The sequence below is a fragment of the Gnatocerus cornutus genome, chromosome 5 (genome assembly GCF_029298725.1).
Source record: "Gnatocerus cornutus isolate USDA-ARS CGAHR chromosome 5, icGnaCorn1.1, whole genome shotgun sequence".
NCBI lineage: Eukaryota > Metazoa > Arthropoda > Insecta > Coleoptera > Tenebrionidae > Gnatocerus > Gnatocerus cornutus.
This window is the reverse complement of record NC_142237.1, coordinates 8,831,090-8,852,992: the sequence shown is the minus strand read 5'-3', so window position 1 is coordinate 8,852,992 and position 21,903 is coordinate 8,831,090. Positions and strand designations below refer to the sequence as shown.

At 39.0% G+C, this 21,903-nt stretch overlaps 2 protein-coding genes across 2 annotated transcripts in view; one reads left to right on the top strand and one right to left on the bottom strand.

Annotated features, from left to right (window-relative positions):
* The window catches only part of mib1 (E3 ubiquitin-protein ligase mind bomb 1), a 181,315-nt gene that overhangs the window by 129,513 nt on the left and 29,899 nt on the right, over positions 1–21,903 (top strand). The gene's annotated exons all lie outside the window — the stretch shown is intronic.
* Positions 10,362–10,657, bottom strand: LOC148174165 (defensin, isoforms B and C-like). The gene is made up of 2 exons (XM_088037316.1): positions 10,591–10,657; positions 10,362–10,546 (listed from the first exon to the last, which is right to left on the bottom strand). The coding sequence occupies exons 1-2, from the start codon at positions 10,655–10,657 to the stop codon at positions 10,386–10,388; spliced, it is 228 nt and encodes a 75-aa protein (XP_087893442.1). The 3' UTR covers positions 10,362–10,385.

The following is a 21,903-nucleotide window of genomic DNA, read 5'->3' as shown; positions in this document are numbered from 1 at the left end:
TAGAGGCGCGTGTGTTGAGGTAACCGAAGCCGTGCTATTTCGGTGATGCGGCCGTTTCTGGCCAGATGATGCACCGTCTTGTACAGCGGCGTCGTCGTCACACTCCTATTACCGCACTCGTGCTCTCGGGGTAAATGCGCACTCGGAACACCACGAGGGTGCAGCGCGTTCTTCGGACTTTTTGTCGCCACCGCTCACCACTAACCCCACTGACGCGGCACTGTCCGCACCTCCGGAAGTTGAAGGTGGAAAAGTGTGAAGAACAGCAGATGAAGATGAGACGCGCGTGGGCGCCATGGCGTCTCGGGCAGGTCCAGATCTCGACTGAGCGTCGCAGCATCGCGACGCTTTCGTCGGCGCCTTGTGTGCCCGGCCGCCATGCGCGCCCGGTACATCGCGGGCACACCCACCCGCGCTCTGCTCCGCATTCTTGCACATTAACCCCCGACACCCCGATTACCTATTCACTGCCTGCACCCTGCTCCAGTTTTGCTCGTACATTTGTTTTCGGAACATTACTTTCCATTTTGAGTTATTGGCCGATATACACTGTTCAATTTGTACAACGCGCGCCAGTGATGCACATTGGTGGGCACAAGAAAAAAAATTACCTTTTTTCGGTATAAATCGTGAAACAACCGTTTCTACTTGTGCTCTACAAATTTTCAAACAATTCAAACCTGGGAGTATTTTCAAATGACAAAATTTCATCGACTAATGCGAATAAAGCGAAGGTTACATTTGTAAGCTTTTATGTGGAAATACCGACTATTTAACGTGATAAAACAGGGGAAAAATTTAATTTGAGGCAACACGGACGTGGCCGCAAGGGCTCTGTTCCGGTTCTTTCAAATTTAAGGGTTGTTCAAAGCCATTTTTCACGTCCGTTTCGTAATTATTTTGTTCTTGATGTTTTTGTGTTGTATGTGTACTCCAAAACCAAACAGTAATGTTATTTTCGACTAACGCTAGTTGAAAACTGCAAGACAAACGAGATAAATTATTCCGTTTTTAATTTCGTTCAACGTTTTGCATTTTGCGTTTACGACGGAGAAGCAATGTTTATTTGGCATGTTGTGTAATTATATTGTTTAAACTTGTGTTTTATTGGCTTCCTGCAACTTTTAACGTATTTTTGTCTGCAGATTGTTTGTGTGGAAAATAAACTTCATAATTCAGACAAATACAAATACAGCCAATTATAATTATGTGGACTCAACTTGAACGAACGTTAAATCCGAATTTTTGGTATTGAAAATGTACATTTATTAAAGGATACTTTTGAGTTTATGTTTCCGTGCGCCATTTTTTCTTGGTTCTATTTTTGAGTTTTTTAAATTGATATTGTATTTCAAATTTTGCAATTAAAATGGTAAACAGATTTGCGAAAATTCCCTTATACGCTGTTGTGAAAGCGATCTTTTTTATGTTTTTTGAGCAAGGAAAAGTTTTTATATGACGATGGCTGGCTCTTCTCGGTCGTGAAAAGATAATGTATAATGTGAACTTACGTCAAGATTCTTTGGGAAATAATCGCTTCCGTTAAATTTAAACGCACTGATGCTTTAATGTATTCCACCTCTCATCACTTCCGGTCTTTTTGACCAGGCTGTCGGCAGCGTCATCGGTACGCTGCGCACTCTGGTCTTGTTACTTTCTTTATAGCATGCACGTCTCGACGCCGTTTGCTCCGTTTCGGAAATCCGTCTCGTCGCACATTAATAATTCAAAATACGCGCAGTCAAATCTGGTTTGGCTAGCCGGTATATTGGCGAAAGTAAAAGACTGAAGCGACGACGATGTCGAAATTCGAGTTTCGCGAGTTAGTCGTCGGGCGACGCTTGCGCCGTTTTTGACCGTGTATTCCGCACGCAACGTGATTTCCGGCGGCGTCGGCCGAAGGGAGACCTTGACGAGGGAGGCACATTTCCACTAGATTTATTAAAAAGATTTACTTCCAGCTGTTGTAATACCGAACGCGAATATTGACTTTCTTATTTACTGAATGACTGCCTATCGCGGGGAGGGAGCGACCTATTTTTATTTTAAACGAAGGTATTTAATGGTTACTTTGCCGAAGGAAATTACATCGATTTCTTTCTCTTTTTTGCTCTTCGCGTACGAGTCGCTCTTGCGGCGATTTAATGGAGAGCTTTTCGACTTGTGTAAATTCGAAGATTAACCAATTAACGTAATCCTAAACTGGGAATAGTTTAATTATTGTGTATTATGTGTTCGCTTGTTAGAGTTCGGGTGAATTGTTTCTAACTTGTCCATTAGCAATTTCCATCAACTCCCAATTTTAATAATCTATCGCTGAATCGATGGCCTCCCAAAACCTCTCCAACAATCTTGATATGAATTATGCAATTAATGGAAATTATAATCTACTAAGGTTTATACAAGCTGATGGTAATTAGCTACGCCGCACGCGACTTCCACATAAAACACATTTTTATGAACGCCCATGTATCGAAATCGATATATTAGAGCAGAAGGACTTCAGATGCACTTCCTTGAGGCTTCGTTAATTAACCGGATATCTGCATAACTGTTTCTCTTTGAACATCAAAAGCTCAACTTCAGTAAACCTCGAGGCATAAAAAATCAACCAACTGTGTTGTTAGCCGTCACATGCGTTAAAGTTTCGAATTAATAATTTAGAGCGAGTTTTGGAGAAGAGAATAGACCGAGTGTGATTGTGGGGTGGCTGAGTACATATTTGAAGGGTGCTCTGACACGCCTGGGAGCAGGTGGATGACGCTAACGTTATCGAAAGACGGGGAAATGGCCCAGTCATCAACTTATTGCCTACCAATGCGTGCGCAAAAGTTTATTAATTGGAAGACGTGGGGCGCTAAGAGTTCACACGTTTTGACGAGCAAAAGAAGCATTCATTCGACATTTCATCAATTCCCAAGCTTTTTTCCAAAGGTTTATTCATTCCGAAACGAAATCGGGAAAGTGAATATTGCACAAAACACGAGAAATTTTAATTTGGGCGTCTACAAAGGAGTAATGAAATTAGTCAAAAGAAACGATGAGCAACTCCTGTTCGATTTCACTACAACTTCTGTGACGCTACGCTCCGTAAATTCGACGACTGGTACTTGTAAATTCCATTAAAAATTCTTCCGCAGATCATTCCAAAACGAAAAAATATCGTCCGCTTCGGTTTAATTGTAACTTTTTGCCGATGCACCGGTACTGAAGAAGTCTTCGGATCAATTAAATTGTTCGTGAAAGTGCGGCCTTTGTGTCCGCTTTCCGAAATTAATTTAAGAACAGCTGTAAAAAGAGAGGTGCATTAAATTTACGAGTTAATTCCACTTAAAAACCACTCTGTGTCGATGTAAAAAGTTAATTCTTTCATCAAAGTTGGCGTTATTTTCTGTGGTCTTGGGACGCTTGTAAAACTGTAAGACTTTGACTTAATATGAACAAGAATTCGTACGACGACCCCTCTGGATTGTCCAATCAAAATAATTGCTAAAAGGAACGTCGGAATCTGTTTCGTCGGTATTACATAAAAACTTTGTGGAGATTTTATCGTGTGAGGTTTTTATTGTCGGCAGAGGCTTGTTTATTTGATATTCAAGAAGAATTCCCTAGAATACACTCGCATCATATTGTGTTAGTTCAATGTGATATTTCAGAGCTTTGTTTGTAGAAGCCGTAAAGAAGTCGAATTATGACAACAGTCATGAAATATGTAGGCGGCGAAAGTTATCTGGCGATGCTCGAGAATTTGAAGGATTGTCTTGTAAACAAAGGAACTCATAACAGTAGGGGGGTGCGTAAACCATTTTCGCATTGACGCACTTATGCGTATGTGAGACTTTTGGTGGATGCGCCGGGCGAAACGACGTTATTTCGCCATTTGCATTTTATAATCTTTTAGTAATGTGACAGAAAGTGTAGACACTACACTAAATAAATGGTCTATTTCCTAACAGAGTTGTGACTACATTTGCAAACTTCATTAAGGCACTGCATGCCTTTTATGCATCACTTTTGTGAGAATGGAAATATCACCACCGGTAATGTCAGCACAAGAATAGCTCTATTAAATGTGATACCAGGGCAAAGTCAAGCTATGATTCTTGTACTAATAAACACGATTCCTAACTGAAAGTAAAAATAAACGTGGAATTTACCTGTTGACAAACAGTTTTACATTTACTGGGATGCGAAAATGGTGAAAGCGTGACTTTTTGCTCCGTAATTGAATAAATCAAAGAAAATATGGAGTGGGGCGGCCGACGATAAAGACGCACAAAGAAAGTTTGCCAGACAACACGAAATATGAATATCTTCAAAAGCGGTTCTCATTTCTTAGGCAATTTTCTAGGCAAATTAGTCATAAAAAGTGAAAAACTTCATCAACATTCTAAATTTTTGTTGGTTTATCACAAGCACATGCGATTTTATTTGGCGGAGCGGAGGTCACATTCGTCCCTTGAATTAACGCCATTTCTTTTATGGGAGTCGTCATTTCGTGCCCTTTGTTTTTAACGACTGTGGACATTCCGGTGTCCGCTTCATTGGTTCATGAATGCTCCGGAGGTGTAGGTCGTTCCGGTCGGAGGCATCTGGCCCCGTCATCGCTTGCTTCATCAATCAATACGGAATTAAAGAGAAGAAGAGCCATCGCCGGCGCAAATCTGTTGAGACAAGCCGTCGAAATACAAGAAACTCATTGTACATTCTCGACCCCGACGACTGGATCGCTATGGATTGGAATAGTATGATGCGGGCTCAACTCTCGTCTCTGTATTGATTTTGCTATATCTATGCGCTATGCGTCTTGCTGAATTCTGCAATACTTTTGAGGCGAAAGGGGGACGGAAATGCCGGGGTGGGTATCTTAAAGACTTTTATATCCCCTAATATTGGACGGGTTCAAACTGTCATCCTGGGCGAATGCAATCCAGTTTTTCGATCTCTCATCTAGATAACCGCCTCTTATTCGAACGGACCGACTTTATTTACTTCTCTTTTCTCTAAGATTTTCCACCGCTCCCCGCCCGTTTGACTTAGGCTCCATTTCGAATTAGCTTTGATAACGACCCTGGCACACCTCCCCCGAAAGATTTGTGGCACACGACGATGTCGTGTGTGTCAGAGCCGGGAAAAGCAGAATGTTGTATGACTACGCTATTTGAATAGCGAGTGGGTGGGTTTTTTACGTGTATTGCCAGTTCAAATTTAATTAATGACTGATTTTGCCGCCGCTCTCAACCCCATCTCGAGCAAAACATGTCCGCATTAATGGAATCTACAATAATACACTTTGTCTTGTAACATGTGGTCTTAATAGCCTCGTTGTTCCCTTGCGAGTTCGGACCAGACGAATTCTGTTTAAAATTCTTCAAGCTTTCGCTACGCTAATGATACACATCAGTGCCCCCGCTGGTCTATACAGATATTTTCTTCTAATTTACGGAGTCCTAGCTGTTTGTGTGCTAATCCCATCGACCAAAGGACGTTAAATTTATAAAAGATGAGCGGATGCTTGACCAGATGTTGATGACGAGCTCGCTCGCTTTTTTCTTTTGCAAACTCGAGTTCTTGTTCTGTGAAATAGTGTTATTGGATCATACAGTCGTTATTTAGTTGCAGCTAGTTTCAAGGCGCGGTTTTGATCCGACTTTTTGCTAATTTGTCGCGCTGAAATTAATTGTAATTTTTGTTGGTTTGACGGCAAAGGATTGCGACAAGTCACGACGTTTAAACTTTTTCCATCCGTATTTAAATTCACCAGACATTTCCATGTAGGTTTGCTAAAGCTGTTTATTTATTTGTGTCTTACAAAGCCGCTTTTCGACATCAAAAGGAAGATAAAAGAAAGGATTTCTGTTAGTCCCGCTATCACAGCTAGTGTTATAGTAAAGTAGCGCTTCCCCAAAAAGAATGGTTGCGCTTCCTTTCGTATACAAAACTGTCGGCGTGCATCGGCCCAATATTCCTTTAAGGATCACGTGGAATTGTTTTCGATACACAATAACGTTCCGGAGAGGATGAGATCGTGGAAATGTGATTTTTTCTTTTCAGAAGAAGCGTCTCTTTACATTGCTAATTTCACCGGAGCTTTTACGGGCGATAATAGCCGGAGGAAGAAGATAAACACGCGTTGGAAGGAGAAAATAAAAAAATTAAAGCCACGACTTTAATAAAAATTTAATTAAAAGGCTCACTCACGTTTTTTTGGATATTTCACCGGCCGTAAAAAATATAGCAGCCTCATTTATTATATGACTCTATAAACGCATGGCGGACAGAACCGGATTAAGGCGTTCGGCGCCCCTAACTTCAAGAAATAAAGTAGTCTAGACCTTTAGATTTTAAAATCCCGTCACGTGCACTGCAGCACATAACAAATGACCGCAATTAATCTCGTCCGTCGAATTTGCACATGAGACGTCAACCCCAACACGTCCAGGGAAAAAATCACCTTAAAGTCGTCACTTTTTCTCTGGCTAAGGTCCAGACCCACCATCGACACGTTCGCCTATTCGCGAAACCCATTAGAATCACCCCCTCTTCTGCAAAGTTTTAATGGAAGTCCGCTGCGGAGCGTGAAATTAAGGTCAGTGCATTTTAAATTGGAGCTTCTTTTGTAAGAATTACAACATTCCGGTTTTTTCCGGCCTTGCTCCTTTTGCTTGGGCGTCGGCGGACGAACTTTAGCAACGCAAAAATGTCGAACATCTTTCTGTATTTGTTCTGGAAACCACTTTAACTTCCGACGCCGCGGGTCATTCGGGCGCCAACCGAATTGATACAGCCCTGGGATGGTCGTTGGCAAGTTGCAAAATGCCGTTGCTGTCAGTGCTGTCACTTGCACGAGTTTATGGCCGCAAACCGCTGACGAAACGGACGGATTAGTTCCGATGGTAATGGAAGCGCGACGTGCGACGTATAACGTCCATATCGAAGGAGGGACATGACGTGTTTTATGACCACGCAGGAAAAGTGATTTCTTTGAAGAGATAAGGGAACGCTCCGTTGTTTTCGCGATGATTGCATGACGTAGTTGACGCACCCATATCAAATATAGGTGCCTAATAACGAACGAACTGGGCTAAACACAGAATCCTATGAATTCGATCGATTTAATATATTCAATATACGGATTTTAATTGAGTTTACTACATTCCGTGCATGTTTTAACAGTATGAATGGTCGCAAGAAAAATTCACAGTGATGGGGGCGGCAGTGAATACTAATTTCACGATGCTGCAAATAACGGTAGTAATGGAAAAATGTAATTTGGGAGGTTTTTGCCTAATTGCAAAATGGACGGAGGCAGCGTGAGATTGAAATTTTTAGGAAACAGAATTCACTTTGCTGTGGAAATGTTCGATTATTTGCTTTTCTATACTCTAATCAATAGATGGCCTATAATGAAGTCTAACGGAATTACCTTTTATAGAAAGCAAATCCTAAATGAACCGACAAGTTTAAACTAGTGAACATGTTCAAACTACCAACCGCAGCTACAAATCTGTACTTATCTTAACACGATTAATTAGTTTACGACAATAGCTAGTTCTTATACATATAAACCAATTTAAATTTTTGTATTTCTATTGTTAACAAAACTTCAACAATAAATTAAGTAATTTGACGTTTCTCTTTGAAATGAAGATTAAAAAAAAAATCCTCGTTTTAAAATTTTTTAATTTTCTGGAGCAATAAGTCTCTCTGTGCGACAACGCTTACCACTTTCATTGTGTACATTTAAAATTACCAGGGTGAAGCAAAGTTTTGTTTCACGCTAAAAATGAAAACGTCTAAAATAGACATATTTTTTGTCATTAAAAGTAGAACAAAATTCCAACTGAGCTATTTCCATTTTGTCATTTAAAAGCACTTTATAAAAGTTAGATCTTCTCTGTTGACCATGATCACTTATTATTCTTTCGAAAAAACGTCACTAAAAGTGATTTATGGATTTCTGGTTAAAATAAACATAAACCTTTTTTATTTCTCATGTAGCTAATCTGAGCGTCAGGGGAAATTGAAATTAACTCTTTAATCTAATATGTACAGGTGTCCTAAAACGCTCGTTGTTGAAACCTGAAAAGGCGGACATTTATGATACCATGAGCGGGACTGCAACATTTTATTAGAAAAAAAAATAATCACTTGGAACAGTTGTAAAATGCGTTTTATATGAACACAGAACAAAGTCTGGAGGTCGCAAATATGCGGATTTTGCTGCAGAAAGTTTAGAGTGGACCTTGCTGGAAGCAGCTTTTAAAAAATTACTTTATCTAGATTTGAACCGTTAATTAAATGAAATATAATATATTAAAAAACAAGTTTTATAAAATGCGAGTCCAGGCGTCCAGATTGTCTTTTTTTTTTAATTTTGTGGCCTTGCTAGGGTAACGGAGCTATTAACGCATCCGATGAGAAATTAGTTTGTTAACGCACTCAAAACGAATGCGGAAATAGCTCTGTTATCTCAACAAATTAGAAAAATAGTTTTTCGACGTGTCGATGCTTAACTTGGTCCAAACTTTCCCAAATTATGGCTTTTGTAACATATTTTCTGTTTTTTGTACTATTTTTTGCGTTTTTCTTAAACACGTGAGTGTTCCAAGTCATCTATACTGTTTACAGGCCTTTCCATTTGTTTATAACCCCTAAAGATGCTGTAAAACCGATTCTACAGGTGATTTGAGACATTAAATTAATTTAATTATTTTTTTTTATTTCTTAAACTTGATATACATATATTTTTTTCAAACATTATAGAGATTTTCCATTTAAATTTTGAAATTTCTAACATTATGTAGAAATCTCAAAATCGTCCCAACATTTTAATTTGATCAATCACATGCAAAAGAAGGAAAAAGTTTTTCAGATGACCAGGAAACGACTGTAATTGGGAATCTCCAAAACAATAAATGTGTGAATTGTCCAATAGAATTTATCATTAAAATTAAACGCGAGCATTTTGGGCCGATCATCGATCAGTTTTATATTTTCTCTTGGAGCTTCCGCCGCAGCATAAATAATAATACGACATATTTTTCTGCATATGTGGTGCTCAGGATTCGTTTCCTTCCTATTGTACGCTAGAAAATATCAGTTGCGGCAAAAGCGCACTTGGAAAAATTTCATTGATATTTCAGGGACTACTGAACCATTTCTTGAATCGGTAGACTTGACAAGTCGTGTGTAAATTGCAGTTAAAAAATCGCAATGTGTACCGTCCCTTAAATAAACTTTTTGACAAATGCGGTTCTCGGAGGTTTGGCTGATTTCCAACGTTATTTTACCCGAAATCCCTTGAATTTAGGTACAACATATATCTACTTTTACGGCTCAGTTAAATTTCCGTGTTTGAAAAAACTTATTCGTCCAATTGTAATGCGATTGCTCCGTAAGCTCTCACTTGAATGTTTTGATTTTTGTCTTCTTTTGAGCTTATAACGATGAAATTAATCCAAGTACAAATCCCAGATGTACGCTCACTTCCGCCGATGAACTAGTAGAATTACGAGACTATTGTCATTCAAATTTTTATGGTTATATCGTAGCACGATCGAACAGTGGCATTTATCGTCGCCGATAAAACTCGCAACAAATTTCAAGTATTAGGCGAGCGGCTCCTGATTGATTGTCTTGTTTACTGATCTTCGAGAGGTAATTATGCCTCTCGTAAAACATGTCCATTTCAAACAAGCGATCTATTTTATCATCGCCAATCCTTTGAAACTGTTCTTGTACGATTCATTTTTATCCTGGCTCGTTATTTTCAAACAATGATCATACAAAGTGTCATTCACGCGTGACGAACGTTTAATTACCCCTTTTTCGTCCGTCACCCGAAACCATCACCTCTTCGCTTTCCGATCTCTGAACGTATCCCTCGACAAATTACCAAATGGTGATCTGGAGCGCCGTTTTATTGGGTTCCTGAATTTTCGCCGCCTTATTTTCCATATTACGAGCAGCGTACCTCGCCAGATCCGATCAAATATTTTATGGATAAGTACGATCTCTCGAGCTGAAGTGTGGCGCACTAAGGCTCCTTGATATGATCACCATGCATATTAAATTGGCTTCGCGTGAAAGACAATTTCCTGGCACAAGCCTCAAAATGTTTATTGGAATCGGGGGCCAGGGGCGTAGATTTAAAGCACCAAGTGGCGATCTAAAAGACAAAAGAAAGGTTTTGAGCACCCACCGCTTGCTCTGGTTCAAAACAGGGGAAATTCCGGCTGTAAAACGAAAATTTATTCTTACGCGACAATAGGATGCTAAATAATTAACGAACTCGCGCCGCCCAAGACCACTGAAGAAGCGTTTTTATTTTACAAGAAACACTAAAATTACACGGGAGATTCATAGTTTAATTTAATTTTTTATTAATAGTCTCGACAAATACATTCCGCAGTCTCATCGCAGTAACCTCCTTTTCTCAGGTGCAATCGACAGTGAGCTGCACATGCCGCGTTGTTCAACTGGATACTGTAAAATTCAATGCTGAGGACGTCACAAGCAAATCGCTTTTGACGGTGGTAAACCACTAAAAGAAATAATTCAGTCACGATTTTCAAAAAGAGATTTTACCTTCATTTGGTGCTGCTGACAAAACGTAGGCAAAGAACAACGTCAGATGAAGTGCCACGAGTCTCATTCTGTTGCTTTTCAAAAACTATTATTGGAAGTACCTAGTTTGAGCCAGTTCAAGTGTGTAATGATGATTATTGTCCACCTGTCATCGACAGGGGACATCGTCGTTCCGTGAATGCAGTTTCGTGATTCCAGATAATGATCTAGGCAATTGTGGGTACTAATTCCACTAAATATAAATAATTTGTGTTGCAAGACATGAACACAAGGACTAGGTGTGGAAAGTAGTATAAGGTCGATTAAATCTAACAGGTCGATGAAAATTGGTAATTTTCGCTCGTGTAACATTACGATATTTCCAATTTCAATTCCTTTTGAAGCTTGAACTAATAGCCACTGAAGTACGACCATAAATGTGTCTTTATTACGCTCCATGAAAACTGCGGTCTCCTGCCACGCCTCTGGCGTCCAAAGAATCAATGTCTATCCATTCCGAATCGCAATAATGAAACCGTCGATGAATTATCGCCTTTGGAAATTGCGAGTCGTGCAGCAGGGCACGGATTGCGTGCTCATCGAAGCGACGGTGTTATCCGACTGGACAGTGGTTTAAACCGGGCCATCTAGATTCCAGATCGCACACAAAGAATGATAAAGGGAGAGCGCGCGTTGCCTTGTCAGGTGAATTAGTGGCGTAAATTATGAGGCGCTGTACCCTGCCAGGACATTGAAGGATTACGCCGGAATCTGAGAAAATTATTTAACTGACAGTCGGTTGCCGCGTTTCTTGACCGGAATCAGGGAGTAGCATCAGTGCCGCGCCCTTCGGACGCCACTGTCGACGTCGCTTCCTAAACTATTTTTTTATGTTTTTTAGTTCTCGAGGGAGGATCTAACGTAAATTAAGATGTATGATAGTGAAAGATGTCTTATCGGCCGACGCACTCGGTGCGACAACGAGACGGTGCTCCGCAGGGACTGTTAATAGGAGCGACCCCCAACTCTGGAATTGTTAAGCAAAGCAGGGATAGTGCGGAGATCGATGCATGAGCGAGCTTAAACGCAAAAACATCCAAAAATCTAAAGAGTAAAGATTCAGTTCAGTAGTATTGAAGGGTATTTTGCGATAATTTAATGCTCTTACGTCGCCATATTTCGGTAATTGTGGATGCTGGGGCTCTTAAGGTATAATTTGATTTCCAATAATTGTGGGCACGAGGCGTTTTTAGTCCGATTTTTCGCATATTCCGTGAGCAGGCGTTAAAAAAACTCGTGTGGGCGCCCGAAAAACAGATTAAATCCATTCAGAAAAGCGTGAAAGTCGAATGTAGCTTTTGTAAACACGAAGTTCGCTTAGTCTGCTGGCGCACTTATCAAAAGTATCCGTTAATAAAGCGATCCAAAAACAAATTAAAGCAAGTTGTCCACACCTTCCCACCACTAGCCGACAAACTTGCTAAAATGTCTCCACGGTTTGTTATTGTTTTGCTGTCGCTAAGGTCAAACATTGGCAAGAACTTAAGTGAAGGTTAAGAATGACACACTAAAGTTAGCTCTGCGTGAAAACGCGCGGTCATCTGATACGTCGGAGATGCCGATCTCATCCGAGAACTAAATATGGTTCCGCATATGAGAGTGTGGGGGGCCGCCGGCGTAGATGGTGTCGTACCTCGTCATTCCTGAGACGCGATATCTAAGCTCAACAACTCGACGATAGGATCGGTTTTGTTTTTTTTCGGACTGTTGAGAAATAAACGCATGCGTGCTGTGGAAAATTGTAATGCCAGGATCTTGTTCGGGGTGATATTTGCTTATTTTTGATTTTATTTCGGGGAAGATCTGATGAAGGTTCCAAAAATAGGATGTTACGTCTTGGATTAGTTTTCCGAGGTGGTAACCTTTTCTATATGCGATCTGAGCAGTCATGGATTACGAGGTAGAGTTTTAAAGAGATGTAGCCGTCTTATGTAGCTAAAAGAACTAAAAGTGCTTTTCTTCAAGCGTAGCAAAATGTTCTTATTATGATCCACAACTTCCCATATTGGCGTAAGCTTTTGTTTCGCAGTTAAACAATTTTCACATTATATTACTAATAAAATAATGTTTGGACCTAAACCAATCAGATTGCGGCGATAGTAGTGCAATTTGACAGCCCTTTGACATTTCTATCAGTGAGATAAAAACAGTGTGATAAAAGCATTCAGTGTCGTGTTAATTTAATCTTAAATATTGATAAAAGGGATAAAAGTTTTTTTAAATGGTATTAAAAATAGAATTTTCTTAAATAGAGAACACGAAACTTGCGCCGGCAATAATAAAAAACATTTTTGGTTCACTTTTAAAATAAAATTTTCTAAAATTTGTCACTTCAATTCTACAATCTTCTAAGCTAGCGCAGTTAAAAAATAGGTTAAAATAGACAATTACTCCAAATTTGATTCTATTAGCGTAAAAACTACTCGAGATATAAATTTTAATAAAAAGAATTGAAAAAATTTGGTTCACATTTAAAATGAAAAATTCTAGAATCTGTTATTTTTATTCGAATATCTTCTGATTTAGCACTGTTAAAAACTAATTCAAAATTAGCAATCTCCCAAAATTTGATTGTTGTAACATTAAAGTTCTTCGAGATAAGAATTTTTAATAAGAGAAAACTGAAAAATTTGGGTCTCTTAAAATAAAGATTTCTTAAATGTCATTATTGTTCTAGAATTTTTTGATTTAGCACAGTTAAAAAACAATTCAAATTTTATACTGCTGTTATCGAAAATAAAAATTAGCGTTTGGCTAAAGAGGAGCGAAATATTTTTTCAAGGATTTAGAGCGGCAGATTGAACTGCAGTTATAAAATACGCGAACAGTATTGATAAAAAGTGATCGTTTTTCGGCTTTGACATCGTTTTGACACTTAGCGCTTAGTGAGAAAATCAATACCAACATGCATTCGATAAATTACTAAAATAATTAATAAAAACGTAATTATAGAAGGAGCAGTATAAGAATTGAATTTGTTGAAGGAAACCCAATTACTTGTATGTTTGAAGAAATAACAGCCTCATAGTATTTAATCGTCAATAATAGGTTATAAAAAAGTACAATCTACCGTTTACGACCGCCATAAAATCGTCGATTTTTATTACAAAAAATAAACTCTAAGAAAATGTGGTGTATTTGATCAAGTAGCAACAATTCCAATGACAAGAAATAACTGCTTTCTTGGATATTTACTTCTTGGCTGAGGTCAGAAGTTGCGTGGGAAGCGATTCCTTGTATTATTTTCGTTTCTTTGTCGGCGGAATAAAAAAGTAGTAATTTCTGAATATTAAACGTGATCAGATTTTGCGACGACTGTAGGAATGTCGGTTTGTGGAAGTAGAAAATTAAACCCGAAATCAATCAATTAAAAATTGATCTGGAAAAGTTGCCGTCAACATATTTTCCAGCGAAAGATTTATCGCAGCGCCTCAAAGCAAACCGAGCATTCATCCCTTAAATAACTAAATAACTTCCTCCACGACTCCCATTGCAGCCGATCCTGCAAACGAACATCCTCCAGTATTCTTGAGGGAAAATAATTTTTGAAGTTGCGACATAGTAATACCGCGACTTTACGCCGTCATCTCTGAGTACACTAATGATGATTAATTGTGCGTCTCGTGCTTCATAACGAGTCGTGTCAAGATTTTCTCAAATTTCTGCAGTGTTCCTCAGCCATGGGTGGAATTCCCCACACACAACATGCGTGCTATTGTTACAAATGCCATTCTATTATTACGTTTAGGAGAAAAGTGGTATTGACAAGATCCCTCGGAACGACAGCGGAAGAAAAATACTTGGGCTCCGAGTTCTTATTCGAAAAATAATGTATATCAACGCTATGCTAATGCGTCCCGGTGAGACGTTTCCAAGGGTTGCTGGCAGCTAGAGAGAGGAAAAGGAGGAAGACCGCGGTTGCCATGGAGCACCTTGGAACAATCTGCATAATGCGAACACAGGGGCCGAGAGCCTAATTGCCGTCGTTAATGAAGTTTGTGTATGAGACGGGATGAATTGGTCATAATTCACCGAATATGAGATAATGGTCGATTCGGAGTTGAAGGGGATGATTAGAGAAACTGCGGCGACGACAGAGGCGTCAGGTAACGTCTTGATTATGCCGCCGACGCCGTATACACGCTTCATTTGCGATCTGCGGCCAGGTATTATGGATATGTACATGTTCATGTATTAACAACACAAAGGGCAGAGAGATAAGATCCCAAACTTGCTCTCATCTGATAACAACAATGAAATATCGTTTTTGTCTACGCATTAATTCTAACGAGGATCGTATCCAAAATTAGGACAATACGCGAGCTGAAGATGCCAGCCAAGTGGAGAAAGTGAAGCTATAATACTCCAATAGTTTTACAACAATTCATTACTTCTACTGTGGATTGATTATTTCTAATCGAAAAGTTGCAAACGGATGCATGAATTTTGCACAAACTAGAACTTGGGAAGAGAATTGTGTAAAACCAACTGGTTAGATTCTAAAATACACCACAAACAAGATATTTAACAATATAAAATGAATATGAAAAATTGCTGTGGAAATGGTGGATGCGCCGGGTTACATTTCGAACTACATAATTAATTTATTTTGTGACTTTTTACTTAAAGATTGAAACTGATGCCTCAATAAACTTTATTGCACACGAGAAATTTGTAAAGCTAATATAACAATTCTTTGAAACAGATAAAGTCGAGAATAGCGCTGGGTATTATCTTTTCATTTCAAGCATCATTTGATACATATCATGAGAGTTAGCTATAAATGGAAACATTCACCATTTTTATTCTATAAAATTTTTACATGAATTTTGCCTTTATCCGACCAAGCTTAGACATTATTACATTTATAAAGGAGTAACAGCAATTTGTGCAAAATTCGCAAAATTCCAACGGTAAATAAAATAACTGCATTGCTGCATAAAATATTGTAAATGGAGAAGAAACGTGAAGAGGCTATTTATCCATTCAACGTTTGCAACTGCAATAAAAAATTACTTATCTTGAAATTTACAGTCAGTTTAACTGAATAATCTGTGGTGACAGTTCTTCGAGCAGTTACGACTCTTTTCTCGCGTTTGTTTGTATTAAGCAGTCAACGTGCAAGAATTTTATTGATCTGAGATTCACTCAGCGTTCTTAAATTGACACTTATTTTAATGGACAAAACTATTTATGGGCTCAAGGGTGTCTGTTTTGTCTTATTGGGAATAAAAATAAAGGTTCAAAAACCGTAGACTTGTTTTTCTTTTCCATATTGCATTCAAGTCGAAACATCGCATCTTGTCTATAATCCAATTCGCCACTGACTCTGCTGCCAAGACGTTGTTGGGCGCTGTCGGCGTTTTCCGACAGAATGAGACCAGAATTGGAAAAGCGTTGGGAAACTTTTAAATTAAATCCAGAGAAAAAGCTTAAAATGTGGACGGCACAGTTTTAAAACGCACTGTTCGTAAGAATTATCGCTGCACTTGTAAATTCCGCTCTGTCTCCGACATTCCACTTTAAAATGGTACGATTTAAAGATAAACAACTGCATGCACTCTACTAAAACCGGTCCGTGTGATCTATGACTTTTGAACTGAATTTGCATATGTACTCAACGAGTCGACTCGAGAGATATCGGAAATGTTCCGTCATTAAGGAAATTAAATTCTTTCATTAATTACTTAGATCGAGTCATTATTTCGGGAGCATTCTTTGTCGTCTCATAAAATTAAAATTAGGTTGCGAAGGGATGCTGCCACACGTTGGGCGCCAAATAAGCCGCCACTTAGCAAATTGTTTTCAAAATAAGCTTTTATGATTTTGTAATTTAATAATGGAGGGGGTTTCCTCGAATGAAAAAATGTAGAATGAACGTTTTTTTTTCTGCTGAACAAAGAAGCGGCACAATTTGCAATAAACGGGATAACATTTTTGTTATAATCGTAAAACTGGATGGTTTTTAATATTTCGTTCTTTTACAATAAAAGTGTTTATCAAAGAAAAAGCAGTAAACACAGAATCGTCTCTTTTGGCCTTAAAGATTAAGATGTGGGGTAAACATAAATTGCACAAAATCCGGTGGAGTTTATGAGTGATAATAAACATGGACGGATCCGTGTCCTGCTCGCATGTGTGACTGCTCGTTTAGGTCCGATAAAATTTAATAATTGGGAAGAACTCGATCATAACTCGATAGGGACACATGTAGATAACAGAAAATTGAGTAAAGAACAAATAATATGACGCCTTAAATTCATGATTGCTAGTTTGAAATTACTTTGCGAAGTTTAATTAGAGATATGCGCCATATTGCAATAAAACGGTGCAGTAACTCGGTTCCCACTTTTCTCTTTCTGTACAATAAATACCAACTTCTCAAGAAAATAAGTGTTAATTTTACTCCATTCACAATTATCTTTCATGCACTATCTAGAGAAACCGGGAGATTTACAGACCCCAGCCACGATATATTTCCGTGGTTCTGAATATACTTTTTACGCTAGGAAAATCGTTGGTTTTTAATTACGTTCCCTTTTCGGTCGTTTTTAGTGCGCATTGACTTAAACTGTTTAAGACTGAAAGTATCAGTTATTGTTTTTGGTTTGCATGCAAATTTCGTCGGCGGCGGTGGATTTTTAACGAAGATCGTCCCCGGCCACGTAACGAAACTTCATTGTGTACAGAAAATCAGCATTAGTAATTCATGAAACCGCAGCGGAGAAACGAGCCGGCATAAAGCCGAGTTTATGATACTGACTTTTCATATTAGATACCAGCGGGTTCCGGGCTGCCACTGCTGCAGCCTCATCAGCCCAACGATGAGTCTTGATAAGCCGTATAAGCTTATATACGAGTGTCGTATATTTTATTTAACTGCCACCGGGCGGAGTATTTGAAGTTTCTGACTAGCTGCTCATCTTTGGGTCTGTATCGTTCGCTAATTTCCGCTTAACGAGCGTAAGATTGACGTTTCGTTAAGTCAACACGTAAAGCACGAGCTGTGGTGTCGTTAGTTATGGTCAATTGCCGGTGACTTATAATAGGTGCAGTTGAGTGCTAGTTTAACTCACGTACGACTGGACGTTGATAATTCAGACGGGAATTACGGCATTGTCGGAGAGAAGTTGAAGGAAAATTTTATTACAGCTGGACGTTGTCCGTGCAACTTATGGACCTCAAACAGGGTTAATGCGTTGAAAAACAATTCTCGAACGATGTGAGTCGTTCGGCGCCGTCCTACCGCAACAGTTTGTTCGGATTCATCCGCGACAACATTACGAATATAACATGCGAATGGGACGGCCGCGTGCTCGTTTTAATTGCCTCGACGAAAATAAACACATCGAATTCTACTCACTTTATCCCTTAGGTGTTTGCGTGGGATGACACGAATTTCTGGAGACGCAGTCGTAATGGAATCTCCCCTCGTTTAGAGACTTACAGAATGGTAATAACCTAATAACAATAACAAGTTTCGCGAGTTTTTTTCGTTTTTTGTATGGCTTGATTGCGGATAAAATGATGGTACAATTAATCCCACATTACCCGGCGTTTCCGCTCGTTAATCGAGTTTCGATCGAGACGAACGATTCCTGAAAAAATGATCGTCTTCCCTCCAAACATCCACCATCAAAGATGAGTTGGTTCGAATCTGGAGATCTGACAGAAAGCTCCACTTTCCATCAATAAGTAGTAAAAAAGGAAAGCTCAGCACGGAATAATAAGAACGTTTGTATAAATAATGAATAATCGATAAAGAGGAGCGGTCGGTTGGCAGACCGTGCACCGGCTTACTCCAGATATCGACTAGGCTCAATGATTGTGGTATATCCTGGTACAGAACCGGATTGGGACCGTGGAAAAGAGCCCGACTTTCTTCATTACGCTTCTACATTTCAAAATTGTCAACACACCTATTTGGCTCCGACGGAATCAATTTCAAAACATGCCAATTTTACTTCCCTGAGTTTATACTTCTCAGTCAATTATCTTGATGTAGGGTGCGAGCTCCAGCCGCCCCTGATTCCGACTGTACTCCCCTTTTCTAAGATTAAGACGCGTTATCGGCCACGTCTTCGGCGAGCGTGCCAATTTTTCACCGTGCCCCATTCAAATCCATCGAAAACGAGAGCGCTTCACACTCGATAAACCTCCCCGCCACCGACGCCTAGGGGGCTTGACTAAGTTAAGGACAAGCGTTCACGTAACATTGTTAGTGGCGATTGGAAAAATATTTTACTCGCTATCAGATCCTAAACTCTACTTTGGTTACCTCGAATATACGTTGCAGGAGCAATATTTTAAGTTGTGTAAACATACTGGGACATGTGAAGTTGAGAAATTTGATTAGCAGAAAGTTAACAGAAAATTGAAGACAATTCGGCGTAACAGAATTCACCGAACTGGGAAATTTGTCGAAATAATCCACTAAGTTACTAATAGATACAGTTGTATTGTGGGATTAAAATTTTGAAGTTCTGTTTTGTTTGCTTGAATTTGGCCCGTTTATTGTGGGCCGAAAGTGTGTCAGTCATCGATGAGGGGTTGAAAATCCGTGTCGAGTATTCGCCCCAGGTACTCAGCCGTGAAGTCTCCCGATTGTTCTTATTATTGATGAGTTCGATATGGATTCAGGAGGTGATGGGCCCACCCTAGTGACGTCACTGTCACTTCTGCTTCGATGATTTATTGATATCTTAGGTAATTACGGAACTCCATAAGCCCGTATCTTATTAGTTAGGATATAGATTACTTATATAAATTACTCCAGCTCCAACGTAATGGAAGTAACCTGAACTGATGGCCTAATAATATTTAGGCGAGACACACCAGAGCCGAAGGTTGCTTGCCGCCTGCAGGCTTTAAATTTGCCCCCCTCGACGGATCGAGGATGAATTTTCTTTAAGGACCTTATTGTCAATCCGGGATCATCCGGAGTTGGGAGCTGGCGCTCTGCCGAAACGCGAAGAGCCAATTTGAAAGCAGAATCGCTGCGTTGCAAGTAAGAATTTGATGATTCGAGCAAGTAGGATGAAAGTAGCAGAATTTAAAAGCAACTAGCGCATTATCATCAACTTAGTGTCGTCATGGCTCTTAATTAGAATTAGACGTCCATGTTCATCACAGGGCTATTTGTCTTTTGCCGTACCATCATTCATCCGTGCCACATGTTCCATCCCCGAAGCCCGTTAATTGGTCCAACTCGACATTGTCAACTGGCATCTTCATTTGTTATTATGTCCGTTTCCGTTTTTTTTCCCTCCGCTTCCGCCCAAACCGCCGTTGTTTGTATAAATCACAATGGGTGCTATTCTGTAAGTAAGTGGTTACGCTCCAATCACTCAATTGAGTTGTTAGGCGTGGGGTGCATGATTACTGTAACAACTTTAAAAAAAATGCTATTCTGTAATCAAATTTTAGTCACTATAACAATCACGGTGATTACAAATTCGTTGTTATATTAATCACCGCTGTTTTATGGTGTTAAGTGAAACAACGGTAATAAAATAGGACATTTCAAAAATTTGTCACTCGTGGACAGCTGTTGTCAAAAAATGGCTTTGGCTTTCAACATCTTGTTTCACCAGGCTTTTGAGCAGGAATTAAGAAGGTAGTCTTTTATAAACAATAAATGTTACAATTTTTAGTTTTTTCAACATTTTTAGAAGATTGCAACGTATTCGATCGCGACAATTGAGAGATCAATCAAACCCATTCGCAATTCCCGAAACTGCGTTTAAAAAATTGTATAGACTTCCACAGGCTATTGTTTTGGGAATACTTATTCCTGCTGTAGAACCCTTTATTAATGTTGGACAAAGGTCTACCTATATACCAATACATTTAAAAGTAAAAACAATTATAGTTAGCTGTTTATACATTTAAGATTAAAAATCTCGTACTTTTTAGGTTTTGGCCACTTTACACTTTCTAGCTCAAGGTGCTTATCAAGCTAGTGTTGGCACTGATAATCTTATTGCTATGGGACAAAGTACAGTTAGTAAAATTATAAAAGAAATTGTTGAAATACTCGCTATTAATTTGCTTCCACATTACGTTAAATTTCCCACAGACGCAAATCATGTGCTTAGAGTGAAACAAGGGTAATTGGAATCTTCACAAATATATATAATGATCTTGACTGCTTTAGTTTTCAAAACAAGTTTAATTTTCCTGGAATATTGGGAGCAATTGATTGTACACACGTTGCAATCGTCTCTCCACCTGCAAATGATCCTGTGCAACCAGCATTGGCTTATTTTAATCGTAAAGGATTTTATAGTGTAAATGTACAAACTGTAAGAAAACATGCTATAGTTTTCCTCCCCAAAAAAATAACAATTTTAGATTTGTGATTCTGATTTGCTTATACTTGCGATTAATGCAAGATATCCCGGAGCGACTCACGATGCAGCCATTTGGCAATTGTCATCAATAAATAGGTATCTGCAACGTAGATTTGAAGAGGGAAATTTGGATTCTTGGCTACTTGGAGATTCAGGTTATCCTCTTGCCCCTTATATGATGACGCCTATAATGGGGGTGCAAGATATTAACAGACCAGAAGGGCGATATAATTATCGCCATGCCCAAGCAAGGAATGTAATTGAACGATGTTTTGGGGTGTTAAAACAAAGATTTCGTTGCCTACTTAAGCACCGTGTGCTGCACTATTCGCATCGAAAGGCAGGACTAATAATATATGCCTGTGCAGTATTGCACAACATTTTAATACAACAAAATGTGCGAGTTGAAGACGTTGATGAAGACGAAACTTCCTCGGAAGAATCCAACGATGAAGAAGTTCTAAATGATTATAACATTAGTACGTTAATTTCATATTAAAACATTTCGTTCATGATTAATTTTCAGATGTAGATATTTTGGCGACAGGAAGACGTATTAGAAATAACCTTGTTGCACGTTTTTAGTTATTTTTAGTTATCTTTTTTATGTTACTTTTGTATTATGTGAAATAAGATTTTAAAGATTACAGAATCAAGATCTTGAACATTTTTAATATGCACTAAAAGAAGTACGAACAAAACAAAATCCAAACATCAAAATTAAAAAAAAACAAAAATAATCAACTAGCTACTCTACGTATGTGGCAATGCTTCTGCAAGACGATTTATAGAACAAGCCAAAGTATTAATCGATGCAGCAAAATTGTTTAATGCATTGGCCAACCCTAAACTTGCTTGCTGGTACACGTCAGCTGCTTCGTTAAGTGCAGTAGAACTGCTTCTTTTTTTCTTTTGAGATGTT